The sequence below is a fragment of the Monomorium pharaonis genome, chromosome 4 (assembly GCF_013373865.1).
Source record: "Monomorium pharaonis isolate MP-MQ-018 chromosome 4, ASM1337386v2, whole genome shotgun sequence".
Lineage (NCBI taxonomy): Eukaryota > Metazoa > Arthropoda > Insecta > Hymenoptera > Formicidae > Monomorium > Monomorium pharaonis.
Window position 1 is genome coordinate 24,261,762 of NC_050470.1, and position 25,837 is coordinate 24,287,598.

General features: G+C 45.4%; 1 protein-coding gene across 6 annotated transcripts in view; it reads right to left on the minus strand.

Moving 5' to 3' along the window:
* The window catches only part of LOC118645106, a 392,389-nt gene that overhangs the window by 296,281 nt on the left and 70,271 nt on the right, over positions 1–25,837 (minus strand). For all 6 annotated transcript variants that reach the window (XM_036285532.1, XM_036285536.1, XM_036285535.1 and 3 more), the window contains one exon: positions 14,314–14,525. In XM_036285532.1, coding sequence (XP_036141425.1) covers positions 14,314–14,525 — 212 coding nt within the window. The remainder of the gene's footprint in view (positions 1–14,313; positions 14,526–25,837) is intronic.

A 25,837-nucleotide genomic window follows, 5' to 3' on the forward strand; every position in this document is an offset into this window, starting at 1 on the left:
ACGAAGAAAGGATACCGACCGCGCGATATTTGTCGCAAAAGAAAGCGGGGACGAGGAAAGAATAAATTGTATGTCCAAGCAGACAAGCGTGAACTCGTGAATCGCTGCACACACACACGCGCGCACGTTTCATCAATGGCGTATACCAAAATCGTTCCGTCTTAATTAATAGCTATATATCACTTCTGCACATGCGAGTCGCTTTAAAAATAGCAAACGTCAATTTGATTTTAATTTTCTTTTATTATTGTACGTAATTATGATGTAATAATAATAATAATCTTGTACCCAACTAAATTTTTCGACACTTCCGCAACCGTGTACGTACAAATATGTATTAAAATAATTAATTTAAGACTATTTTACAAAAGTAACATAAAATTTGAACATCGGATGTATTAAATTTTCACGACTACCCCGAATTGAGCGCGCGCGAGCTTCGTCACAGTGACGAGGCCAAAAGTCGGTCCACGGTCCCACGAAGAAAATGCGTATCGTGTTCCACGGGTATCGTGTACGTGCGTGAAACCGGCCGTCACGCATAAAAGGCGGGCGCAGGAAGCATAAACGGCAACTTTTTATCAGTCGGACGTAGGCACCACGCATCGCGATGTACGCGTCATTGTTTCGCATACGTGCGTATGCATCGCGCACAGCGAGCCCTTTCATGCGCGTACCTACATGCCACGGTAGCGATATGCATATGGGAGTAGCGTATGCTAATGAGAGATAAGTCGTCGGACTTGCGCCGCCTGACAGCCTAAATGTGTGAAGCGCGAAGCGAGCGATTTTCCACTCGACGGGAAATTACGTGAGGAATAAATTTTGAGAAAAGAAATTTTCGAGATGCTCTCCGGGTTTCTCGTTTACGAAATATACTGAATTACGAAATAGCAAGCGCGTACGAGAGCGGCGTTGCGTTTCAGGCACGTTCTTATCGGCGCTCGTTGAGCTTATCTTTAGAGTGCTTTGTAAGGTTTACACGAAACTTCCGGCGAGAGCATTCCTCGGAGCGAACACTCGAAGTCGAGTCTTACTCTGCGCAAGTGTAAACCAAGCTATGCGTCGTTGTAAATCAAAACCGGTTTCGGGTGCGTCAGATTGAGCCGCGACGCTTTTAATTTTCGGGCGAAAACATTGTTTTTTTTTTTTTTTTTTACGTCGATATACCTACCTACGGTTTTCGAAGAGCATCTATCTTAATAGAATCTTACACGTTGAAACCCCGCACCGCGGAGGTTTGCCACCCCGTCCCCCCCGTTTCGCATTCGATCCTCCCGTAGTAGGATTCTAACGTTAAGACGGGAATCATCGCTCGATGCCTCGGACGCGACGGAGGCTAATCAACGGGCGTGAAAAAGGCGTGCGTGCACCGCACTGCACGGCCGAGAACGAGGCACGCGGAGCTCGCGCGATCCCACGGAGCCACGCGATGCTTCGTGCCGCGCGCACGTGACCCCCGCGACCCCAAAACCGAGCACTATTTTCCGCTGCCGACAGGATTCCTCTTTCTCCCTCTCTCTCGCCCGGCATCTTCTCTCGGCATGCTGCTCGGGACGCTCGTCGTGTTACAGAACGAAGCACAAGCACGACACGAGAGATTAATATTATCTCGCGCGTAGCGTGCGCCGGGGATACGCGAATAGCGAGAGTCCCTACGCATCTCCGCGTGCACCGGCACACAATCCTCGTCTTCCTTCCCTTCGGGAGGAGCCTCTTTGTTGCTTCTGCATGTGCTCATACGACAGGACGTAAGTAATGTGAAATCATCACGAGCGTCCGCGCGTTCGGACGGAGAATGATACTCGAGAATGCCGGCGAAATAAGAGCAAGCCAAAGTAGTTCTGTTCGGTTTCTCTTGCAAAAATAACAAAAATTTTTAGTTATAGATTTCGGAAGAATGGAATAATTAAATTATGGAGAAAAGAGAATATTGATCCATCCCCCGTTCTATTCTAAAGATTATAAAGTGCAAGGTATTATAATTCATTCTAAAACAATATGTCGTTTCGTGAGTGATTTAATTTGTAGGGATAATTGCAACGAACCTGTTGTCACATTAAGTAAAATTGTATCCTGGGCGCAGTATGTAATTTCCGTTAAAATAATGCAAATCTATGGATTTATAATTGAAGAACATCAGCCACGTGAGACTACCGTTTCCTCGAACGGCCTAAAGGTATTATCATCGTCCTACACGTCACGAAATCGTGACCGCGTCGATCCTCCCATTCCCGAGAGAGAAACGTCATCGTAATTTTAATCCGCCGATTATATGGACCCGGTCCTTTCAATCCGTAATCTTGAGCCTGGAGACACGTGTCTCGGGACGCATCACTATGGTCGGTCGAAGGGCTTATAATTTTCGTATGTGGATCACAGAAGGATGTCACGCGGTACGCGTCGCGTGTACGAAATTCGACACGTGTATGTACTCGCGTATTATGCAAGTGGTATCTTCTATGTTCGATTGCTTCACGTAAATTTTGCAAATTACATATGCAAGACCTTGGAAAAATTATACGTTATTCGTGTACGTATGTATATGCATCCTTTAACCGCTGATAAATTTTAACAGCGGAGATTAAGCAGAATCAGAAATTCGGAAATAAAATAGTAAGCAAAATTGGTCAATAAATCCCATAAAGATCTCTTTTTGAAGTTTTTAGCTAATTTTAATTTTGTTTATAAATTGTAAATAAAATATCTTAACTTAATATTAGAAATTTCTTTGCAGAATACTTTCTCTCATATTAAAATGTTCTAATCTAGAAGTACACTATTAAAGTACCATGCAATGAATATGAAATATATGTGGAGATTATCGCGGAGTATAAGGAAAGAAATGCGAACAACTGGCACGCGATTTATCTTACTGTAATGATTTATGTTAAGCTCGAGTTGTAAAAATACGCTCTTCTTCGTCAGCGCGAGGCGCGCACGCATTCAGCGTACGTCCGTCGCTACGGAATGGAACGGTCCGATCGGCAAAAAGCAATCGGTCCGAGTTATTTATTACGGTTTTCGGACGAAAGACTTGTGGCGATGGACACGGAGGTACGTCGGACCAGGAAGATACCTTATCTGAGACACACTCAGAGCGCGCGCGCGCGCGTGCACGCGCGTTGAGGAACGCGCCCCGTACACTTGCATCCTCGCCGTGGGCCCGATACCGGCCGGCGATAAGACGACGTCTAGTATCTGATGTGCGTGCAAAAACAAAGGCAGCAATGAGTCTCGATATCCTATCCCGCCATCACTCCGTGCGTCCACTTGCCCCCTTCCTCCCTGCGTGATAACGAGGACCGATCTCGTTGCTACGTCGATTTATATCGAGGAAGCGATGTGCCTCGTGGCGGCCGGAGGCGCGAAAAATCCGCGAGCGTACGCGCGCGGGCCGAGCATGAAGTTATCGGTGTCGAAGCGTGGATACGCGGCCGACGATCAAAAGACCACCTAGGCGCACGTCCGTACCGATGGTTTTCGTACGGGTGTGATTAGGGGAGTCTGTGGATATTGTCGGTGGACGTCCGCGAGATGCGATTCGATCATAGATCCTTAGCCTGCAGTTTGCCAAATGGCTGTCTGAAACATCGCGTGTAAAGCGAAGTCCTGCATCGATGTCTATCTAAGGAGGAAAATGCGAGGTAATAAAGTCGAAGAGAGATAAACCGGACATTGTTAAGCCGCAGCGCGATGTACACGTCGATCGGGACTTTTTTTCATTACCACGAGCCATCAACGATAGCAGTGAAAACGTAGCAATTTTAACGACTACCTGCGAGAGAAGAAGCACGAACCGACTAAAAAAACATTTATTATAAACACGATTACCGGTTGAATCAGCGAAAGTATTCGTAATGGCTCGTGGAGTTAGAAGCCGCGAGTGAACGAGCGAGCGAACGAGCGAGCGAATCCGCGTATAACCCGTTGAAACACGAACCCTGCCGGTATCCACCCATTTCCGAGGCTATCCCTCGATTTACAAGCTTCCTCGTAGCCATCATCGCGAGAATTTTCCGCGCAGCCCGCTAGCTCGGCAAATCGTCGCCGCCCGATACGGTCGATGGTGCGAATCGGTAGTCGCGGACGCCGCGGCGAACGGCTCGATGCATACCTCTCTTCAGATCGGTACGTTAACCTGGGGTGGAGAGAAAAAGGGGGGAGAGAAAGAGAGAGAGAGACGATAAATTAGATGAGCCTTATCGGTGATCGTTTGCGCGAGTATAACGCTCCTCGCCCAGAAGCTACTTCGGGCGCACATACAGACGCAGCCTCCTCGCACCTGATGCAACCGCGATCTCCCATTGGTAGCGGGTGAGACGAACCGTATATGCGGTATCTACTCTCGTCTCTCGGGCATACTTGCGCGAGCGGGGGCTTGGTTTTGTTTGGCGCATAAAAAACAGACATATTGGTTTTACGGTTCCCTTATTTACGAGACCATAAACCTTCCTCCTCCCGCCTGGCCGCGATCGTGCAACACAACGCCGCGCCATTGCGATTCAGCCTGCACAGGGTGCAGGAGAGACCGACGCCGCGGCCGGGTGGACTGACTTGACGAAGGGAAACGAACGGTGAAACGCGGCGGCTTACGGCCGGGCATTAATAAATTCCGGAGTAAGTTACGCTCGCGCAACCAGGTCGGCAGATGCTCCGACGGGGATTAATGGGATTCCGCGCCGGTGACAAATCCGCGCGTCGGCGCTAACACGCGTGAAAAGCCGAATGGGAGAGAAATTGTATCTGTATTTATTATGTTTCGGAGCAGACGAGACACTCTTGATAATACCTTAAATTATGACAACAAGCGCGGATCGCATATAAAAATGGCAGATAATTCTTTTTCAAAACTGCGATTTAATGTTTTTTTTTTTTTTCATCAGCATTTCATTTATCCATTTTCCTTCAGATTTACGCTTCCACATTGCTATCGACGATGAGATCAAAAGTCCGCTTAGATTGCAACTGCAAAGAGACTTGAAAGGAATCTTTCTCAGTATTCATTAGCAGAGTATCTGTTTGTGAATCTTTTCATACCCGGAATGCACTTAGGTTTACGATTACATGCGTGTCATGATAGAACGGAATGCGTTACGGAAGCGAGGCACAAGGCTCTGCCTACGGTAATCGACAATAAGGAGCGATCGTAAGCCTCTATCAAGTCATAAGCTTACCGCGAGAGATAAGGTCGGCAACCTACTCAATTCCCACTAAAGTTGATGCCTCGCCTTAGCCAGGAACTTCGACATACCGTACTGTATTCTCCGTGCGGAAGAGTTTCGTTGATTTATCGCTTCTTGAAACGAGCCAAATTACACCGTTAAATCGTCTCGAACGACAGTCGGCGTACGGGCGAGTCATTTCGCGCGATCGCTGTACCTCGTATATGTACAGGATGTCTCACAATCAGTCACATTACCTTTCAGTAATGGACAGTATAAAGAGTAAAAAAAGAAGCACGATAAATATAACAGAGAAAAGGATCGAAAGGTGGCAATTTACCAAAAAGTATAATGTTAAATTATTTAAAAAGTCTTTATCAATTCTCAAAAGTAACTCTCAATTCTATTATTAAACTATAACTATTCATAATATAAGCATTTATCGTTGCAAGAATGAATTTCACTAATAAAAAATCATCGAACCTGCAATACACTTTCATTTATTGTAATTTTTTAAATTCTATATCATCTCTTATCATTAAAGAGAACTATAGTTAATCGGGGAACACCCTGTACTAAGGCCTGTAATGTATATCCGTGGAAGACAAAGCGAGATTGGTGTACAGGGGTCGCGTCATCAAGTCACGAGCTGCAACGAGCGTGCAAGAATCGATGTCGAGGAATCGCGAGGGAACGAAGACGACGACGATGACGGCGACGAGACGAGATGAGAGAGAAAGGGTGCCGCGAGACCAGCGGGTACAGGGACACAAGGGAAAGAGATGAAGAAACGTTCGGGTCAGTCACGCGTCTCGGGCTCAGCAATGGCAATCACAGGTCTGTTATTGCGAGTGGTCTTTCGAAGGCTAAGTACAATTACAGGTTGCTTCGGGAATGAAGCAGCATACCCGCACACACGCAGAACGGATTGTTCGTATCTTCGATCGGCGAGGAATTGCGCTTGTTACGTACGGTGAGGATTCGCCAAGATATTTATCGTCGGCAAAATGCGACCGTCCGGGCCCGAGAAATTTCTGCGTTTCTGTACTTCTTAATAAAGATCGCCAAAGATACGCGCAAAAGACGACTGATGCGCAAACGTGAAATGCATCGGATACGATCTTCTTTAGGCCGGCCCACCCGGTGTGACCTAAAGCAACGTGTACCGGTTTCACGCTGTTTGTATCGCGGGTTTTTAGTGGCAGCGAAATAACCTAAGAATGGGAGACGTTAATACGGGGGAAGCAATTTTTACGGAAGGACACGCGAAAAGCTCGTGTTTCATGCCGTATATATATCTCCCTTGAGACCAAAGTTTTAAATTGCACCAGACCAATTAAAAAGTCTTTTTAAATCCGATCTTCAAAACAGCACACCGAGATAAAAGAAGACAACGCACGATTTCGAGAGGAACACTCGTGCGAGAGTGAGAATAAAATGAAGAAGGGAGCGATGACCAGGCAGAGAGCCCTCGGTGCACCTCTCACCGAGGACAAGAGAGGATCCACGTGGAGGATCCTGCGGCCGAAACTCTGCGGCTGATCCAACGCCCCGGCGCGCGGCACTAAAAGTTTCGGGGCGTGGGCAATAATTTACGATGCCGCGCGGTAACTATCCGTAAGTACCGGCGAGAGCAACGCTAATGTTCGTCCTTATGTACTGCGCGTGTCCGTGCCCGGTCCGGCTGGCTAAAGGGGGAGAATAAAAGGGGGTTGAAGGGAGCGTCGTCGAGGAGAAGAGAAGGTCGTCGGTCGGAGGCGTTCGCCTTTACTACATACGCATAAATCTGCGGTCTCTCTTCGCCAACGTCGCGGCTTTACTGCCTTTCCACGAAAACCCGCACTCCCCCGAAATTTCTCTCTCTCTCTCTCTCTCTCTCTCTCTCTCTCTCTCTCTCTCTCTCTGTCGCGCGCGACCCTGAAGCCGCCGACGCAACCACGACGCAATGTAGGTCTCTGTGTCCCCGGATAAACTATTCCTGCGATAAAGCTGCGTGCATCCGACACAAACATTTATATTTATTTACCACATATTTCAAACTTATAACTGATTAGATTTCTAATTACAGACACGTTGAAAAGAGAGAAGAAATCTTATGTGAGAAAACAATTTGTTAACTGCATTCTGCCTTCGATAGTTGCCAAGATAAAATCGAATATAATTCTCCGATTAAGTCCTCCGGAATAATTCGCTTATGTGAGGTCACAAGTTACGCACATAAACTTAATGACTTCATTCTGATTACAAATAATCGCGTATAAACGATAACATTGTCCACGATTGTGCACCGTAAATGAAAGCACCGAGTCATTTTGTCTTTCGTTATTGCTTTTATAATAAATTCTACCGAGTAATTGCTATATCATTCATTTACTTGCATTATTGCCTACGCACGCAACCTTAATTAATCATTCTCAAAGTGCAGCCCGCGAGGTTTGGCGGGGCTTTCTCAATTAACCACCCTTGTTCGGAATTAATAAAAAATCACGTTGAAATTGAATCCCCGCACTGATACCCTCGTACAAATTACTATACAGGCCGCCCCTATCAAGCTTGCGCTTAAACAAACACGAATCTCCAATTTATTGGATCGTCTGTCCAACCATACTCGCCGACCTCCAATACTTGTTCATCCTTAATCAATAATATACACGAGAAAGCAATTAATATGGCAATTAGTTCGTGGTATTTACACACCGTGGAAGCCCGCCTCCCATCTTTGTGCGCAATGCGCAAATATCCGCCTCATGTAATAAGACTTGTATATAATTATAAGTAAAATGAAACTTGTCATGAAACATCGCTTAAATTCCGTTCTGCACATTTTCTTCCGTTTTAAAGACAAACAGCGAAAATGCCCGAAAATGCTTTCATTCAACATTAAAACTTACTAAATCATTAATAATCCGAAAATATGTTTTTTCTTTAATAAGAATTTTTATACCTTCATGCAGACTTAAATATAATAACCACGCGCAATTGTCATCCAATCATTGGCGAAAGCAAAGCATCTTTCCGCGAGCATCTATAATTTAAGAATAAATTGTGAGGATACGTCTAGTCATAAGTAGATACTTCCCATCGTTCGGGAACATTGCGAGAAACGGCTCGCCGACGGTAGAACGCGCGCGTGGACGTGAGAAGGTTTGAGTTCCCACAGACGCCGAAGAAACTAGGAGATAGCGCGTCCTTGACGTCGACTAAGTCAAAGACTGTCCCACAGACGCGCCGAGTCAGCATAAGCGATTCGTCATCCGCGAAATGGGAATTTTAAGTACCTGTCGCCCACCTTCGACGAAGAGACCTACGATGTCGGACGTCAGTGTTCGCGTCGCGACAAACACTTCTCGCAATCGTAAATATTTCCAGCTACGTCCGACAAACGTGTTTATCCGTCCGCAGAGTCCGGAGCATAAGAAATTTTATTTATTCACGACGTGAATATTTATAAAGCAATTCGTTCGAGCCGTTACATTGCGCAATTTTATGGAACGATCGGCGGAAGGTTCGACGCACGCGGCAAGGTTCAAGCGCGATTTGCAGCCCGACGTGAGAATCCACATCCGGCAGCGCGACAACGCTCCCGACTTGGCGAACAAAAGGGCCCGGGAGAGGAGAAGAGGCCTTGGGTGCCGACCACGTGAAATCGCAGCGGCGGATCGTTAAAGAAATATCGAACGTCGTACGCGCCTCCCCGTCGCGGTCGTTCCATGCGAATACGCCGGAATCGTATCTGTAATGCGATCGCTTTGGCACTGTATAGCGATAGCATCATTAACCCTCCGTGCACCGAACGCTGAATAAGATCTTGTTACGCGATATCTGACCCACGGGGCCCGGCGCGGAGCGCTCTCGACTCCCTTCTGCCCGCACAATACTCGCTAATTAAACGAGCGGGCAGCCCGCCACCGCAGATACCAGAGCGCGATTGCTTTGTTTTCGTCCGGGACCACGCCACGCTTCCTCCGGCCAAATTAATTGGAGACGAGAAAATAAATAGAGGACCGATCGACCGACCGACCGCCCGCCCGCGCCACCATTCCTCGTAGCAGATGGCCGTCACCGGGAGGCTGTCAAGTAAACCATGCTAAAAAGTCGCAAAGTGCCAGCAATAATGAAATCCGTCGCTGTACCTTTGAGATGTCACGCTACCAAAAGAAGAAGAAAATAAGAAACGCAGTTTTGCGCATAGCTTAACCAAGATGTTTACAACCGGCGAAGGGATTTTCAACAAAATTTGTCCTTTATCCTTGAAAATAATTAATTTCAACCGTGGAATTTTCAATAAAAATCCTAGAAAGTCCCAAAATTCTCAAAGAATTTTTTTATAAAATTTGACTAAACCTCCTGTTAATGAAACCTATTAGCTTGAACCTAAAATTCGTTTTCTTTGCATTTCTTAGTCCCAAAAGATAGGCCATATTTGGTACAGGTACCTTACATATTGTATATTTTAAGACTCGTACACTGACAGAATTTTTTCTTCTCGGGTACAATATTTCAACTTTCGAAAACATATAAACGACGAAAATGTTGAAATTAGAAGGAAATTAAAAGATTAAGAATTTTCCTTTTTACATCTGTATTCTTTTCTTTCTAAATAATAAAGTGTCAATTTGCTGCAGCTCTTTCGCAACTACTTTTTCAATAAAATATTACGCGGAGGAATCCGTCGCGGTGACCGCGCAGTGGTGACCGTCGCGCGTGTTACTTTTTTTCTTAGAGATCAAAGAATCTCACGGATAGCTCGCGCTAAGCGATCCAAAACGTTGGCATGCCTCCTCAGGAACGTCGGCTGGACCATGCCGGAGTTTTTCCCGCGTCGAAGTTCGCATATTTGCAGGCGTGGTCAAGGCGCGCAACCACCGACGATAAAAATGCTCCTGCAAAAAAAGTGCTTAGCATCTACCTGGATTGTCTAGCGACCAGACGACGCGATCGTACTAGGTTCTGGAAATTTCTTTACTACTTTTTGCGTGTCGTCGGTTTGCGCCATGTGCCTTTTCCTGCGACTTTACAAAAAAAAGTTTACGACCGTTTGCGTAACTTTCAGATGTTTTAATCTCTTGTTAGTTTGAGCAACACATGGCACATTGGTTTCTTGCTTATAAAAAGTCTATACTGTAAAAAAAGTGTAAAATTACATAAACGGTATGTGTAAAACTTATATAATTAATAGTGAAATACATAAAATTTTTAATATTTTTATTTTTAATTGCGCAAATATATCTTCGTACTAAATAAAAATTTATATTTGCACAATTAAAAATAAGAATACTTAAAAATGTACATACTTGCCCTATAAATTATAATTTTACAAATATTTATGTAATTTTATCTCGACCACAATAACGAAATAACACATAGCACATTTAAAGAATATTTTGCTCAATATATCGTCTTTGCTATGTTCGTATTTGTGTTTGGTATTAATTTTGTTAATACCAGAATTGTTCATAATGATGTTCTAATGCAAGGCTATGCGCAGCTAAACTTAATAACACTATTAAAACGCGCGCGCGTGCAGTCAGGTTGCACGCGCGACCGTCAGACGCCCCTCATCAAGGTGCTCATTAATTATTAATCGTAATAACTGCAGAGCGATATCTCAACGGTAATAAAACGAGAGTACATGGCTTTATTCTCTAATGCGACTTGGTTTTTTCCTCGTGCCCGAGTATTAATCAAACAGCTCATTAATTACTAAACACAGCGACACGCGTAAACTGTTTCGATGGTACTAGTGAATACGAACATGTCAAAGACGATAAAAGGCTGGTACGTCTCGTTAATTAATTATTCGATAGCAGTTACGCGCTACGGGCGGACAATGTTCTTGGCCTCGTTAAAGCGTATGCAAATAAGATCTGTTCATCAACGGCACCCAATTAAAGGAGCCAAAGTGAATTCTCCGTCCGTCCGAGAGACGAGATGCAGCGGACGTGTGAATGAAGGACAAGCTGCGCGCCGGTTCCCTTTGTATAAACGACGATTAATGTGTGAGACACCGAGAAGTCGATACCCAGTGCTGTGTTAATCGATCGACGTAAATTTTACGCAGCGTGTTAAGAAGAAACGTCAAGTATCTTTGTACGTGACGAGTTATAGCGATGAATTGCATACATATGTCGTTGATTAGGGATTGACACCGACGATGAAATAAAAGCTCACTTGACATATCGACATTATCTTTACTAAAATTAAAAGAAAAAAGTTCGTTAACATTTTATCGGCTAAACTTAAAATTGGTTTAACACTCCGGGGTACTTAAAAATACTCAGATAGGTAGTCGGTAAAGCGAACACTTGTTAAAAGATCACGCGAGGCGTAGACAGCACGGTGATTAACTTCAAGGACAGTAACCCGTTCTAACGGCCCGTTCGCCATATGACCTTTAACAAGTCTAGACACTCGGTCGCCTAACCACGTGGAATCAACTGGACTATGACGAACGCAAGTGTGCGTCCAACGATTCAATACACGGGGGCATCCTCCGGACACCTGTGTCGCAGCACTCGTGCTACTGGTTTCTGCGTAAGCGGCTTTCTTACCCCGAACACCTGTTATCTAGAAACGACGTATTTTGAACTCGCTTATCTTCGATTAATTGCAACCCGGTTATTCAGGAGAAAATAAGCCGTACGAGGGCGCGGAGCTTCGTATCACCCTTCACCACTTTACAGTCACATCTGATATTTCGTCGGCCTTCCTGTCGGCGGGCGATCGCAATTTCGAGAGTGACTGCGCTTTTCGCGCATGCGAACGCAGCTGGAGGGCCCGAAGGTCCTCCGCTCGAAGTGCGGACGGTAATCATCGGCGATGGAATCGCGGGGGACGTAACGATTCGCGAACGAAGATTCGATCCGCAGCCTGTACTTAGGTCGCACGACGAACGAATGCGCCCCCGAGCCGTTTCGCCATTGTAGTAATTGTAAGCCTTCGCCTTCGGGACGGGGGCCACAAACCGGATCACCGAACCGATCCAGATCGGAGATCACGGTCGCGCACCACCGGACTCGTACCGACGCTCGCTCATGACGCAGGGTCACGACGTGGCCCGATCTCGTTTCGCGGCCCTGTGATCCTTATCCAGTCTGAAGATCGGAGTTTTTGTCTAGCTCATTAATCGTCGGCTATCGCCCCGGCATTGTTAGCGCTTCAAACGCACTTTCGGCCTTCCCACTGTTTTAGCAGCAGAAAGACACAAATTAAATACTTTTCGTCGGCGGTTGCTCGTAAATATCGGACACCGATATCGGCATCGCTCTAAAGTCAGTGGAGTAAACTCGGATCAGCGCCGAGTGAAGGTTTAAAAGAGCCTTCAAAGGCTGTTGGAAACTTTCTAGTTAGAAATTACACGTATATTATATATACACACATCTCATATATACGTTAATGCTACCGTAAACCCTCGTGGCAAGCGAGTTTTTTGTACGCTCGAATTATATAAAACGCGAACGCGATAAAAGACGTATCATTACGCATGGGTTACATCCCACGATATCGTGCCTCTGATTACATAAACGATCGACTGATAAATACCGGGGAGTGGTATGAACCGAAAAGCAGGAGAGAAAATTGCATCGAGAGTGCGCACATGCGAACCTACGCTGCAGGGAAGACTGCCCTACGCGTTCGACGGAGAAAGAATTACCTCACGATCCACTATTCTGAACCAAAGTTATGATCTGGGTAAGTACATTCCTCTCGTGAAAACGCGCCAGCACAATTCTGACACGCGAATCGACAGCCGCGAGCTTTCGAACATGCTGCTGCTGCTGCTGCTGCTGGTGCTGATGCTGCTGCTCTTTCTCTCTCTAAATGTCGAGTAATTTTCCTTGAACCTTGCCCGCGAAATTTCCGTCCGCGGGTGAAGTGGCTCAAAGCGAGTAACGAAGTAATAACGAGAGAGAACAGAAGTAACGATAAATTTAAACGTAATAATATACGAGAGACAATGTAAGAGTATTAACTGAGAAACACATCGTTGCGATGTAATTTATCATTATAAAAGAGAAATTGCGTTTTATTGTATTTGAATAACCTACCTATAACGCGATATAATAAGAGCCGCATTACAACGAATAAGTCAAGTCAAACGTCAAACCGTCTATCGTATTATCGGGCCGCGGGAAGAAACTCTGCCTAATTACAACGATATAACGATAACATCAAGGCGTGTTACGAGGCGCGTACAAAAGCCGCCCGAAGGATACCCATCACGGATACGCGAGACATCGCGATATCGAGATGAAAAGCACATATGGAACGAGATAAATGCTCCCTCGCGAGCGGTAACGTCGACTTCGGCAACCCGCCCGAGGCGCGTAATCAGACTCGGTGCTGTTCTCTTAGCGAACCGGCGAAACGACGCACGGGACTACGTCACAGTTAATGGTCTACCTTGAACCCGTTACCATGAAGACTCCATTCCGGCGCGGCGAAACCGGCACGAAAAAAAAAAAAAAAGGGCGCGTCGGTGGGATATCTATGCTGAGCGCGGGCAGATATGCGGTTGCAGGTTGCGGCAAAGGTCGTCGGGAGGCTCCGAGGTGAGGAGTTCCCACACTTCGGAGCCGCCTGCAGCACTAGAAGCGCATGGGTCAGACGCCACTATACGCCTGCGGCGGCCGTCCCGGCCGGCGCGATGTTACACGAGACGAATCGGAGTTCCTTTTCGTCGTCCGCGGCATTCGCAGCTTTGCAATTTGACCGCGACGCAGGGTGATGTTCAAAAACCATCCTACGTTAGAATTTTATATCATACTTTTTACCCAGCAATGTTTCTAAACATCAAAAAGTATATCGTGCTTCGGCGATTGCTGCTTAAATTTAATTAATTATAAATTCGAACCTCCTAAAAATTATAATAACGATCGCGAGTCTGATGGCGGTTCGATTCGGCAAGTTCAATAAAAATCAGCGGGAGAATTCGGCGCGTCCGGGCGATCGCCGGCGAACCGGTGCCTCGTGTAACAGAGTCTGAAAGTGGCTCGGGGCTCGGCGCGTGCAGGACGTGATTGTGTCGCGTTCCCCGTCTCTCTCTCTCTTTCTCTCGTCCCCGATCGAGGCAGCGAGTTTCTCTCTCGTTCCATCGTTCGCTGCCACCACCTCTCACCACTCGCCCCTACTACAGGCCGACTCTTACCTTTTCGACGTCCGACTCCTTTTTGCTTCTTCTCCTCGCTCCTCGCTACGATGGAGAGGACGGCTCCCACCGCCTCCGCTCGACCGCGACTCCGCAGGCTCGGCTCGTGCTGCTCTTGCTGTGCCTAGCAGACCTCCAATGGCGTGGGTACTCGCGATTTTCTCGTATGAGAGTCCGGATGAAGCAATGATACGCACTAATGATACGTGTACCTGAAATTCGAAAAAATTTTATTTGCTAATTATAATCTAAATGGCGAAGTAAGCAAAAGTATCCCGCGACGAAGTAAAAGTAATTTATTAAAATTGCTACTTAAAGAAAGAGATGTCTAAAGTTTATACTACTAAAAAAAAATAGATTATAACTCACTTTGAGACCTACAATTAAGTAATCAAATTATTTGGATTGCTCGTAATCCTAATTTGACGTTTATTTGTTCAAATTACTCTAGGTAATTATAAATTGCAATTAGCTAGATATTCTACCTATTTCAAGGATTTTTAAGTAACATTAGTCAAAATAGTCTAAATTAGTTCCGTCGATATCCAATTACGCGAAGATAATTTTTACTTAAGTAGCACTAACCAAAATATTAAATAAGTTGTTTAACTACAAAAAAACGGTTAAAAATCTTTTTAGAGTATATTTATAAAAGTTATTGTAGCGCTTGAATTTCTAGAAACTTTAAATGCTTTAAAGGCAATTTGTGTCATAAAAATTGTAAGTTCCGATATGGTAATAAAGTTGATAAACTAAGCTATTTCGAAAACGTTTCGAGCTTTTCTTTGTCAATGTAGAGTCGCAGAGATTATCGTCCACCGAAGATAAATTCCTTCGTCCAGCCGACGAAACCTGTTCGCAGCGAGCGCAAAATTACGAGGACATCCGTCTGTTATTAAACGTACGGGTCAATCGACGCAGAAGCGTCGACCAGATCTACGCGTATCACAACCAGCACTTTGCTGTCGATTGGTTCGTAAGTGTCGTTCGGAAGAGGGGGGGGGGGAAGTATTCTCTTATCGGGAGGAACTTGACAAGAGGGTCTTGACAAATCGCCTCGTTAGGTGTTCGATAGTTACGCCAGTGTTCCTAGGCAAGGCGCGTGGCTGGAATGCGGCGCGGCGGTGCTGTCGCGCGAGCGACTGGTACTCGCCGCGCGCCACTCGAAGTGGAAGAATGGGAACCAAGGTTTCCCGGCGAATGATACTCCCGCGAGTGTGCCAAGGAATTATGAAAAAAGCATTCGGAATCACTCGAATCGTAATCTTTTACGATTCGTGGCTCGGGAACACCGATTGGAAATAACTAGAGGAGCCGAAATCCCGAATAAACCCGTAAAAATATAGCACCCTAGCTACTTATGAGGAAGGAATTAAACCGAAGACACGAGAGAAATGCTCGTTAAGAGCCTAAGTAAATTTGAGAGAGATGCCTCCGCTCGTAATCCCCGTCGCGATAAGCATTGCAGATCACGGTGTTAGATTAAGGCGTTAAAACATTGCGCATGAACGCGGCGGTTTTTATAATGATACTTTCATGGACTGGGGACTTTTATAATGCACCGGCGGCGGCGGCGGCTGTACCCCGCCAATTACACCTTCTAACTCCATATGCGTCCTGACGTTTAGGAAATAAAGCTCTTCGTTATAATACGCCCTTAACGGACCATCGTCGCCACGAGTTTCGTCCTTTAATCAGCGATTCTATATAACTAGCGAATGTACGGTGCTTAATAGGAGGGACCGACTTAATTACGTGGATATATGGCGAATGTAGATCTCGTTCGGTCCCTTCGAATCCCATACACAACTATATCGAACCGAGGCCCAATTTGCATACCGAGCTGGATCTTCTCCCTTTCCTCCCTTTCAAGAATTCGCCGCCGCGTAACTCTCGCGTTGCGGAAATATTATTTCGTGCGCGAGAAATTCCGATGTGCCTTATCGTGATTTTTTCCGCAAACTAGCGATACGCCTAATTAATACTGATATCTGAGAACGGTCGTGATTACGGCACCGCCGAAAAATGTATATTGCGTAAACCGAACGTAAACCGTGCAAGAGAAGATAAATCTGCACGCACTTAAGTAAAAGAATAAAAGACTTTCTTGTGCCGTCAAATTTTTGCACCTGCTGCAAAATGTGGTGCTCTCTCGCTTGAATTTAAAAAAAAAATTTTTTTTTTTCGCAAAGAAAAAAAAATTGTAAAACGACATCGAGAACGCGTGCGTTCGATCCGCCGCGCGAATCATGATTTATGCACTGATGCCAGGGCATATGGTCCAGGGTGTATCATTGTTGCCATCTCACAATGGCACGAAATGCAATACTCACGCTATCGGGTGCGCTTTCGTATAATGTGTCATAAATAGGCGGCGCGCACAGCGCCGTTCGCATACCGCGCTGAAACAATAACCATTGTGGTGGCTGGTGTACTGTTTATAAATAAGCTTCTATAAGCTCGGGCGAAAGAGAGAGAGAGAGAACGCTAAGCATACATGACCACCAATGGGGCGGGCTACGTGAAGCGCGAGATTTTTATCTGAAAAAAAAAACCGAGGCGCGCGCAGGTGGTCTTATCGAAGGAACACCTCGCGATCACATTTTTATCGAAGCACCTTGATAAGCCCGCCAACGATACGGAATACAGAGACGCGCGTTTGCTCGTAAGAAGTATCCTATGACGCGCAACTTGGTTGAATTTACGAAGCCAATAAAATCCATAAGGCCCAGCACGTACGACGAATCTGTGGAACGGCATCTTTCTTACAATCTCCGTGCAATCCATGTATTATTGGCGGAGGAAGCGAATCTCGTGATTATCTCAATCGCCCGCGTCGATTGCAATCGTACATCATGCGAGCAATGTAGGAAGAAGTGGGAATCTCTCTCTCTCTCTCTCTCTCTTTCTCTCTCCCAAGATCGTGGAAACGCTTCGAGCGAGGGATCTGTAAAAACATGGTGCCGCGTAGACGGCGCACCTTTGCCCCGCGAACGGCGGATACTTCTGGGCGATTAAGAAAAGCGAATGTGTGGAGAGGAAGAAGAGGCTGCGTAAGATTCCCCGCTCCAGAGTAAGAAAGAGAGAGAGGCAAGCGGCAACGTACGTACGCACGCACGCACGCACGCGCGAGCGCGGCTGCACCTGCGGCATTTTTCACGACGATTAGAAACACCGCTAGGAAACAACTGTAGAAAGCCAATTGTCCTTTGCATTGCAAGAAACGTGAAATAATACGCGGGGAATCCGCGACACTCTAGCCAGTAATGGGGAAGTGTGGTAGAAATCCGCAAAAACGGGATCCACCTTGAAAAATGCTTCCTTTCGATATTGAATCGAGTTCTTTTTTATCCCATCGTTGTACGGAATACCGTAGCAAGGATATTGTACACCTTCCTTGAGACGGTTGCATTGATTGTATCTGTTGATCAGTTTGACGATTCGATTTTGTACATAGATAGTAATAAAAACCGAGACGCAAGGAGGATTGAGATAAAAGGTAGTAATAGGTAGGACAAAGATAAACACGGCGGGGATCAGGATGCGTTTCTCAGGACGGTCGCAGTTTGAGAATGCAATGGGAAACGTGACACCGTTGAATGTAAAGTTCAAGGGAACGGGAACTTCCATTTAACGGTAGCTACTGCGGTTCGCCGCTTATCATCGCGCTTAATCCAATTCTGAACGACAGTCGTGTCTGCGGTCGCGAGCAACTCACGCGTGAACTTTGCCGCTGCGGTAACGTGGATTATCGCGAGGTGCACCGTCGAGAATCGCGATGGTTCGCGGTGAGCGTAATATTTCTTTAAAAGCCAAATAAACGACGGTGCCTATTTCCTCGTTTAATTCAACAGCAGACCGAAACAAAATCTCGTCTCGCGCGACGACGAGAGTAACGCTGCGCGATGGGACGCGACGTGTGTTCACCGATTGAATATTGAACGTGAGCAACGTGGGGGGGACGATTTGCACACGAACGCGCGATGTCAATTTCCAGGAACGACTGACTAAAGGTCGACTATGACGCGCGCGCGTTCACCTGAGTGAGAATGAACGCGTGAATGGCTGTCTACTGCTGTCGCTTACGTTACTCTGACTCATTTTACGTCAATGAGAATCCGGTTTCGGAATTTAATCTTACGGCGGAGTAAACGCACTCCGCGTTACATCTAGAATACCCGCACCGAGAGACAGGACACTTTAATTGATACCCTGCGAAATGTCTCCCGTTATTATTACTGTAATTTGTAACGATACCTAACGATTAGTTAGATAGGACGTAGCAGCGCAGCGTTATTAAGAGTTACAGCACAGAGACTAATTTATAGGCGTGGTGGCGGCCTCAGATTGGTGCAGCCCGATTCATTAAGATTCTCACGAAACGCGCTACCTGCGCGATATTAATCCGCCTCTGCCGTGGCTTCCCTCGAAAATCTCGAGAGATAAGCTTGGCTAGCCAGGCGCGTCCAAGGGTACGGCAGATAATTATTAATGAGGCTCGTTCCCCGGTCTTCGCAGGCTAATGACCAGAGGCGATAACCGTATGGTAATAATAGCCCGGGCCATGCAATCGCGCACACATTACGCACTCGCAAGCAATTTGCAACTTCTTTGTTGCCAATAATTAACTAAGCACGTCACTCGCACGCATTCTCTATGCATGGAGAAAGTCAAAGCGATATAAACCCCGTCGCAATCTCTCGGCTAATTTTATATAATAAGCACGAATTTTTCACACGTAGAGGGGTGGAAACATTTTCAATTTCCGACCGGTACCGATTCATCGCAATTACCTTGCAATTTCAGTCGGAAAAAAGCGAGCTTTTTTTTTTTTATTAAATAAACGCATTCACGGGGTGACTCAGGAACGAGTCACCTAGATCCCTTGCATGCCCTTTGGCGTCGTATTCCGTTGCAATGCGCGTTGACTCACGCGCGTGGGCACGGTATGCGAAGCGCGGTACGACATACAGGCGCGAAAAACGCTCCGAGATTTGCGCACACTTTCTGAAATAACGTTGAATTCGCGCGTACGCTAGTCGATGACATCACGTTGCGCATCGTTAACCACGCCGCGGGCGATCGACAGGAAATCCGCGGGATTTTTCGCGACGATATCGCCGCCGACGCGTTCGGTCTGACGGCATCACTAAAATGCAAAGATTTGTAACACTAATTTCACACGGAGCAAAACAACAGAACTTGCACGTGGTAGCTAAAACAGTTGTACACAGCTAAAATCTAGCTGTCACAAACAAATTTTTGCTGTCCCTTTTTTTTCCGCGCACAAAATGTATAGACGGATAGAGAACCAGTTTCCTCCGACAGCGAATATCAAGATCGAATGTGACATATTGAAGCTTAATTTAATATTAATCAATTTTAAAGCTGCAGACTTTCCTTTGACAAATTTTGTTTTTGTAATGACAAGTGTAAAATAAAAAAAAATGATTTCAACGTAATGTAAACATTTTGGGGCAACATAATAAATTTTGTCCGATAATAAATTTAAGATTGCTGCATCTAAAAGAAATATTCGACGACCATTCTTTCGCATAATTGGCGTGTAATAATTGCTTGCGCGTTTAAGAGCGATAAAAACGGCCTCAATTTACACCCGAGGCGTGCGGCTTCGATAATCACACGTATCCTACTTTTCTTCGTGGTACCGATAAATTGGGCCCGTCGAATTCTTCGCGATAGCCCGCGGGACTTTATGCATGCGTATGTCTATTCGCATGGCATATATTAGCGACGAAACGTCGTGATTAACGTCGTCCCGAAGATAGCGTCGCCCGGGGCGCGGATTTATGTGAGACGCGACAACGAACCGGCTGTTTTTAATTGCCGATTCTCGTGCCACCGGCGCGAGCGGCAATTTCTAGTGCGCGAGCTAAACTGGAAATTATACGCCACGCTTAACGGAAATCTCGTGAAATTATATTAATCTCCGGCAAAGTCACTTGCAACCTCCGTCACGTAAATTCTACCGGGAGATTACGTTCTAAAATGAAAGTCTCGCATGCACACGCGTTAACTTTTTATTACAAATCGTTACACACACTTCGCCAGATGCTGTCCGACGCGACAATACCGGTTTATTAATCGTCGTTTAATCGGTTTCGGCTATAATTACTATCGAGATGACGCGAAACGATCTCGGGTTACTCGTTGCATCCGCCGTGAATCGTGACACCGTGTATATTGGGTTGCAAGGATTAAGGCGCCTCGGGACGCCGACGGTTTCGATGGTGGTAAGAATCAATTCGCTTTTTTACGATCCTTTCCCAATTTTTAACTTAAGTAAGCTTGATTTCTTTCATTAAATTTATTTACGTCTAGTCATTAAACAAATATAAACCAAAAAATGTAAACGTTTAAAGATTTTTATAACGCAATAATGTATTTTCGCAAAAAAGTATCATAATCCGTTCACGCGATATGCCGACGTTTAAAGCAACTTTAATAATTGGCTACGATCAGAACGGGGGCGTATTGAGCAAGTCACAGCTGGAAGAAAAAACCCTTTAACAAAGACGATTAAAAGACGAAGAGTTAAACGAGACGCATTTGTCATCCCGTCCCATATAATTTTACGACAATTCCGTTGCGCCGGGCGTCGTGGGTGTAAGCAATTTTCCAGTTCATCTACCAATTCGGCCTCAGACTCCCACGCGATCCTGACAAACGTGACTTCGGGCCTCGAGGTCCGTTCCCTTTGTGTTTGGCCAGCCAGCGTGACCGAGGAATGCGCGTCGACTTTATCTGCTCGCGCAGCGACACACTCGCTCACTCGCTCCTTTATCGTCCAATTAATCCACACGCACAAAACAATTGGCACACCGATGTATGCTTCCAACAAAAATATGAAACGCCACACTAATAAAATTGCGGTCACGCCATCCAGATATGAGCTTCAACTCGATCTTGATTAAAATACTTAGAATCGAGAGTATATCGGTTTCCTAAGATTAATCCACTCACGATTAATCAGTTCAGATTAAACCACTGATTGATACGCATGGTGAAATATTTCGTATAATACTGAAGGTTAAAATTTATAAAAAAACTTGTCGCAACAACTAAAAAGATATACGAAAAGAAAAAAGCGGTTAGCCAAAGGGCACTCTCATTAAAATGCATAATTTATCTTAGCCTTGTCCGCAAAATGTCTGCTGTTTTAACAACGTAAGTACCCTTTAATCATTGTCGTTTGCGATCGCATTTCACACGCCTGTCTCGGTAACTTTAGAAAATTTATGAATCGACTCCTACGAGTCCTACTCTTTCACCGTGCGAGAAAGTAAAAAGAACGATCCTCCTGGGAAAGGGGGGGATACGTGCCGATGCAAATTTTAGACTTGAACGGCAATGAATAGTTTATGCCCGACAGCGTGGTTGCAAAAAGAAACCTTCATAGCACGTAAGGTGACGTATCGATGTCTTGGCCCCGGAAATTGGCGGCTGCGTTTTACATGCGTCACGACAATTTCGCGAGATTTATTAATTCCGCTTTAGCCCACAGGCGTGTGGTACGCCTATTCACGGAGATTTTCTAGCTCACATTTTTTTAGACAAGCGAGTGGTTTATGTGAGAGCGTAACGCACAGCGACAATTTTTATTTTTCTCGATCGTCTCCGGCGCGACGTCCGCGATTACATTTTGCGCGCGTTTTGATAATTTTCCAGAATTTAGAGCACGATCGTAAATTTGATTGATGTAAACTAATTGGGGAAACTCAGGACTAGAACCGCGAAAAGGTGGCTGAAAGCGATCGTATCCACGACGCCTAATTACACCCGGAACGATGATTGCACGATGCGATGCCTACAGCTAATTTACATGATTGAGACGGCATAATCGTCGCGTTTTCAACGGCGCACGGCGGTAGAAGATCATCCATCGCTATTTTTTATATGTTCATCACATGGGCAGCTAGTAATTATTCTATTATGCGGCGATTTATGTTACATGCCGCCATTACCACATCACGCGAGCGGATTCCATCGCGAGACAGTCGTGGGAAGTTTAATTCGGCGTTTTAGAAAACAAAACATTATAAAAAATTACTATAAAAATAATTAAACGTCCTTCTTGTTTGAGATCACAAATTTAAACTATTTTCTATCGAAAATTAAAATACACCGAAAACAAATATTTTTAATTCATATTTTATTACAATTTTTACAACTGACTAAATTAAGCTTGTGCTTTCCAAGCAGTTAAAATTGCGATACATCGCGGCTCAAAGTACAGAGCGATCGGGACAGGGATTCAAGATCATATTACAGCTCGCGCAACAACGGGGTATCTGAAACAATGCAGGTATTCGATTCGATTACGATTCCGCAGTTCATCTCTCATTCCCGCCTACGGGAAGCGCGCCAAGGAGGAGGCGGCTCGAAATTGCCAGGCTGCGGCTTTGGATTTATAAAGGACCGGCCGACCGAGTCCGTCCAGACGGACGCGGCGATCCGATCTTCTGTCGATTTTCTGAGCCCGATTTGTGCGAGTGTGAGTCAATCGCGTCGCTATGCTTCTAGCACATCGTTCCTCGGTCAAGCGGGCAGCCCGCTGCTACTGCTGCTGCTGCTGCTGTTCGGTTCCCATGAAGTTGCTGACGGCGTCCGGCGGCCCGCATCTCATTGGTATTCCGGGCAACTGCCGGTGGAAGGAGTGCTCTATTTTACGAGCGGCTGTATATGATCTCGACAAATTGGCCTTTGCCGGATTTCGGCGCGAAAAAAGGACGGGCAGGGACCAGCGGGGGGAGAGGGGGGTCAGCCCCGCTGATAGTAACGACGAGAGCCAGCTTGTTTCAACCGCGCATATTTACAAGTTCATAATTCGTACCCCGGGCCGGAAATTGCCTCCGTCTCGCGTCCGACGCGTCCGTTATTCCCCGAAAGTACGTCTCCCATAAAAATTCGGAAGTTAATAATAAAGTTCACGAAGTCGCGTCGGCGCCGCGAGATGAAGCTGTGAGACGTCTGTCTAAATTATTTCTGCTGGATAATTAGATGGGGCGAGCTCGCGAGGGGACCATTATCCATCGCGCCGCGCATTCCTCTCGACGCCTAAGCAGGCGCTCACTCTCGTCAAATCTCTACAGTCATACATCAGTGTTACGAGAGACTGATCGTCGGAACGGGAGCCGACCGGGCCACAAACGCGCCGGCTTATTTCGACAGAGTCATTCCGCACGCAACGCCGTGCTCTATTCCTCGCCGCGTAGGTAATCAGAGCGCTTAATTATCAGGGGCCATTTCGTATACAACGAGGCGCGCTGTATCGCGCGGCCGCGTACAACATTCCCAAAGATCATAACGAGGCTACGACAAAGAAAAGGGCGTTCCGGCCGCGGACAAACGAGTCTCGATACAACGGAGAGAAAGGAGAGAAAGAGAGAGGAAGAAAAAGAGAGAACTCGATAAGGGAGCTCCGCGGCCGAATGAAGTGGCTCTAGGCTAATTGGCTTCCGTTGCTTTTTCATGGGCTGCTGCTTTTCCCATAAATTAACTTTACGCGACGCTTTAATTAACCTACCGTAGGTCATGCCCCCGGAGTATTTCAGATAGAAACGAAAGAAAACGACCGTCTTCGCCGGCATACCCTCTATATTACCGTCAATTTATTATAGATACCGTGGTGGCCGGAATTAACGATCGAAGCACGTACGATTTTGACGGGATCCGACCAGATCTCTCGCATGCGAGATCCCAACAGTAGCGGCGTGATAATCACGAGTTAATAATGTAAAATGTTAAAAATTTCATTAAACGTCTCTTGATTTAATTTCGGATAACGCGAGGTATTACTTCGGTTCGAGTGAAGCGCATATATTTTACACGGGCGAGTTGAACGATCCCCACGTGTCGAAACGGATGAATATTCAACGTCTGATAGCTCTATCTACGGCGAACAAGTAAATTGAGAGTCCCCTCAGTCGCGCTCAGAGGCGCCCCCGATTTTGACTTAGGTGACCGTGTCAGCTGGCGTTCGCACGAGCGCTCAATACCGAAGAGCACGTATAGAATTCCCCATCGTACGCCAAATTATCGCGGACTTCGGCTACTTTGGCCGTTCGCTGTATCGGATTCCACGCTACCGGTATACACCGAGGTCATTCGATCTCTCTCGGTGCCTTACCAATCTGACCACCTGTCATCGGCGCACGTTTAATCTGACTAATGGGTCGCATGACACAGACGTATTATAAAACCCAGTTTATCAGTCATGCTTCAAGTATTCACGTTATTCGATACCGCTGCGTAGGCGCTGCCTCGTAAATATATCTTCCGAGTTACAAGTTACAAGTTAAATTTTTTAATATTTAATATTTATATATTTATATTTATATTTAATATTTATTTTATTTCCTTTGTCCTTGTCAAATACAATATAAAAAAATATCTGTTTCTGGATATTAAAAATCACATTTATATGTACGCGCAATTTCTAATAATAAAAAGGTAATTGCCTTATCAATTTAAAAATCTGAGATCGTTCTCTTCCACCACGAACAAGATTTCGGCGTCGAAGGACCTCGCGCTCTTCAATACTGTCACGAGGTGGTATTTTAACGATCTAACGACACGTCCGTTCAGTTGACATTTTCTGCTCTGCTCTGCTCTTAAAGTAACGACTTGGCTCTCGTTCCTGTCAGAGAGATAGGACCTATCCAGATCCTTAATTGGATCTCATGTTAACCTATTATCAATTTCAGTAGCGGTCAGTAGTCGAGGAATCTCTTTCTCTCTCTCTTCTTTTTCCTTTTATTTTTATGAAAAGATAGAAGACTTTCTTGTTGTTTCGTTCCGTCTTTCTTTTTCGATACTTCATAATATTTTATCTAATATTGTACAAGTATTTAATAAATATTTAATTATATAATTAAAGCATATAAATATAAAAATATGTTGCAAAAGTGTTTGAATTTTAAAAAATAATAAATATCGAATATCTAAGAAATCGCATTAGCAATAATCTTTTACTATAGTTTTAAATAAATGTACGTAGAAACCTAAAATGCTTCGACAGTAACGTTTATTGATATATGAAGTATTTCTAAATTTTCAACAGTTTTATAATAAACAAAATATAAAATAAAATAAAAACTTCTCGGAGAATTTCCAGTCCCGTTCAAATTAAATTCTTGCTTAACCCTTTCGCGCACCGGATACGAGGAACTATTAAAGGATAACGGCTCCTCTGACGATATCCTATCTCTACTATATGGTAGCACAGTAGTGCCTTTCTCTTATCTAAGCCTAGATCTGACATAGCCGCTCCCTTTCTCTAGTGCCCTCCGGGCATCGTTTGATCCTTACGAGGACTCCCGCCGACACAAGATCCTCGAACGATTTAAAGGGCTCGCTCTGTCGTATCTCACCCCTCCCCCCTTGACAGCCGTGGATCTCACGGATTCGAATTTCGATAAATCCTTACGATCTTCTTCGATGGCGGCACTTGCGTCCCGAGGACGTTAATCTCTCTGGTTTTTCAAATAGCTTTTTCATGTTA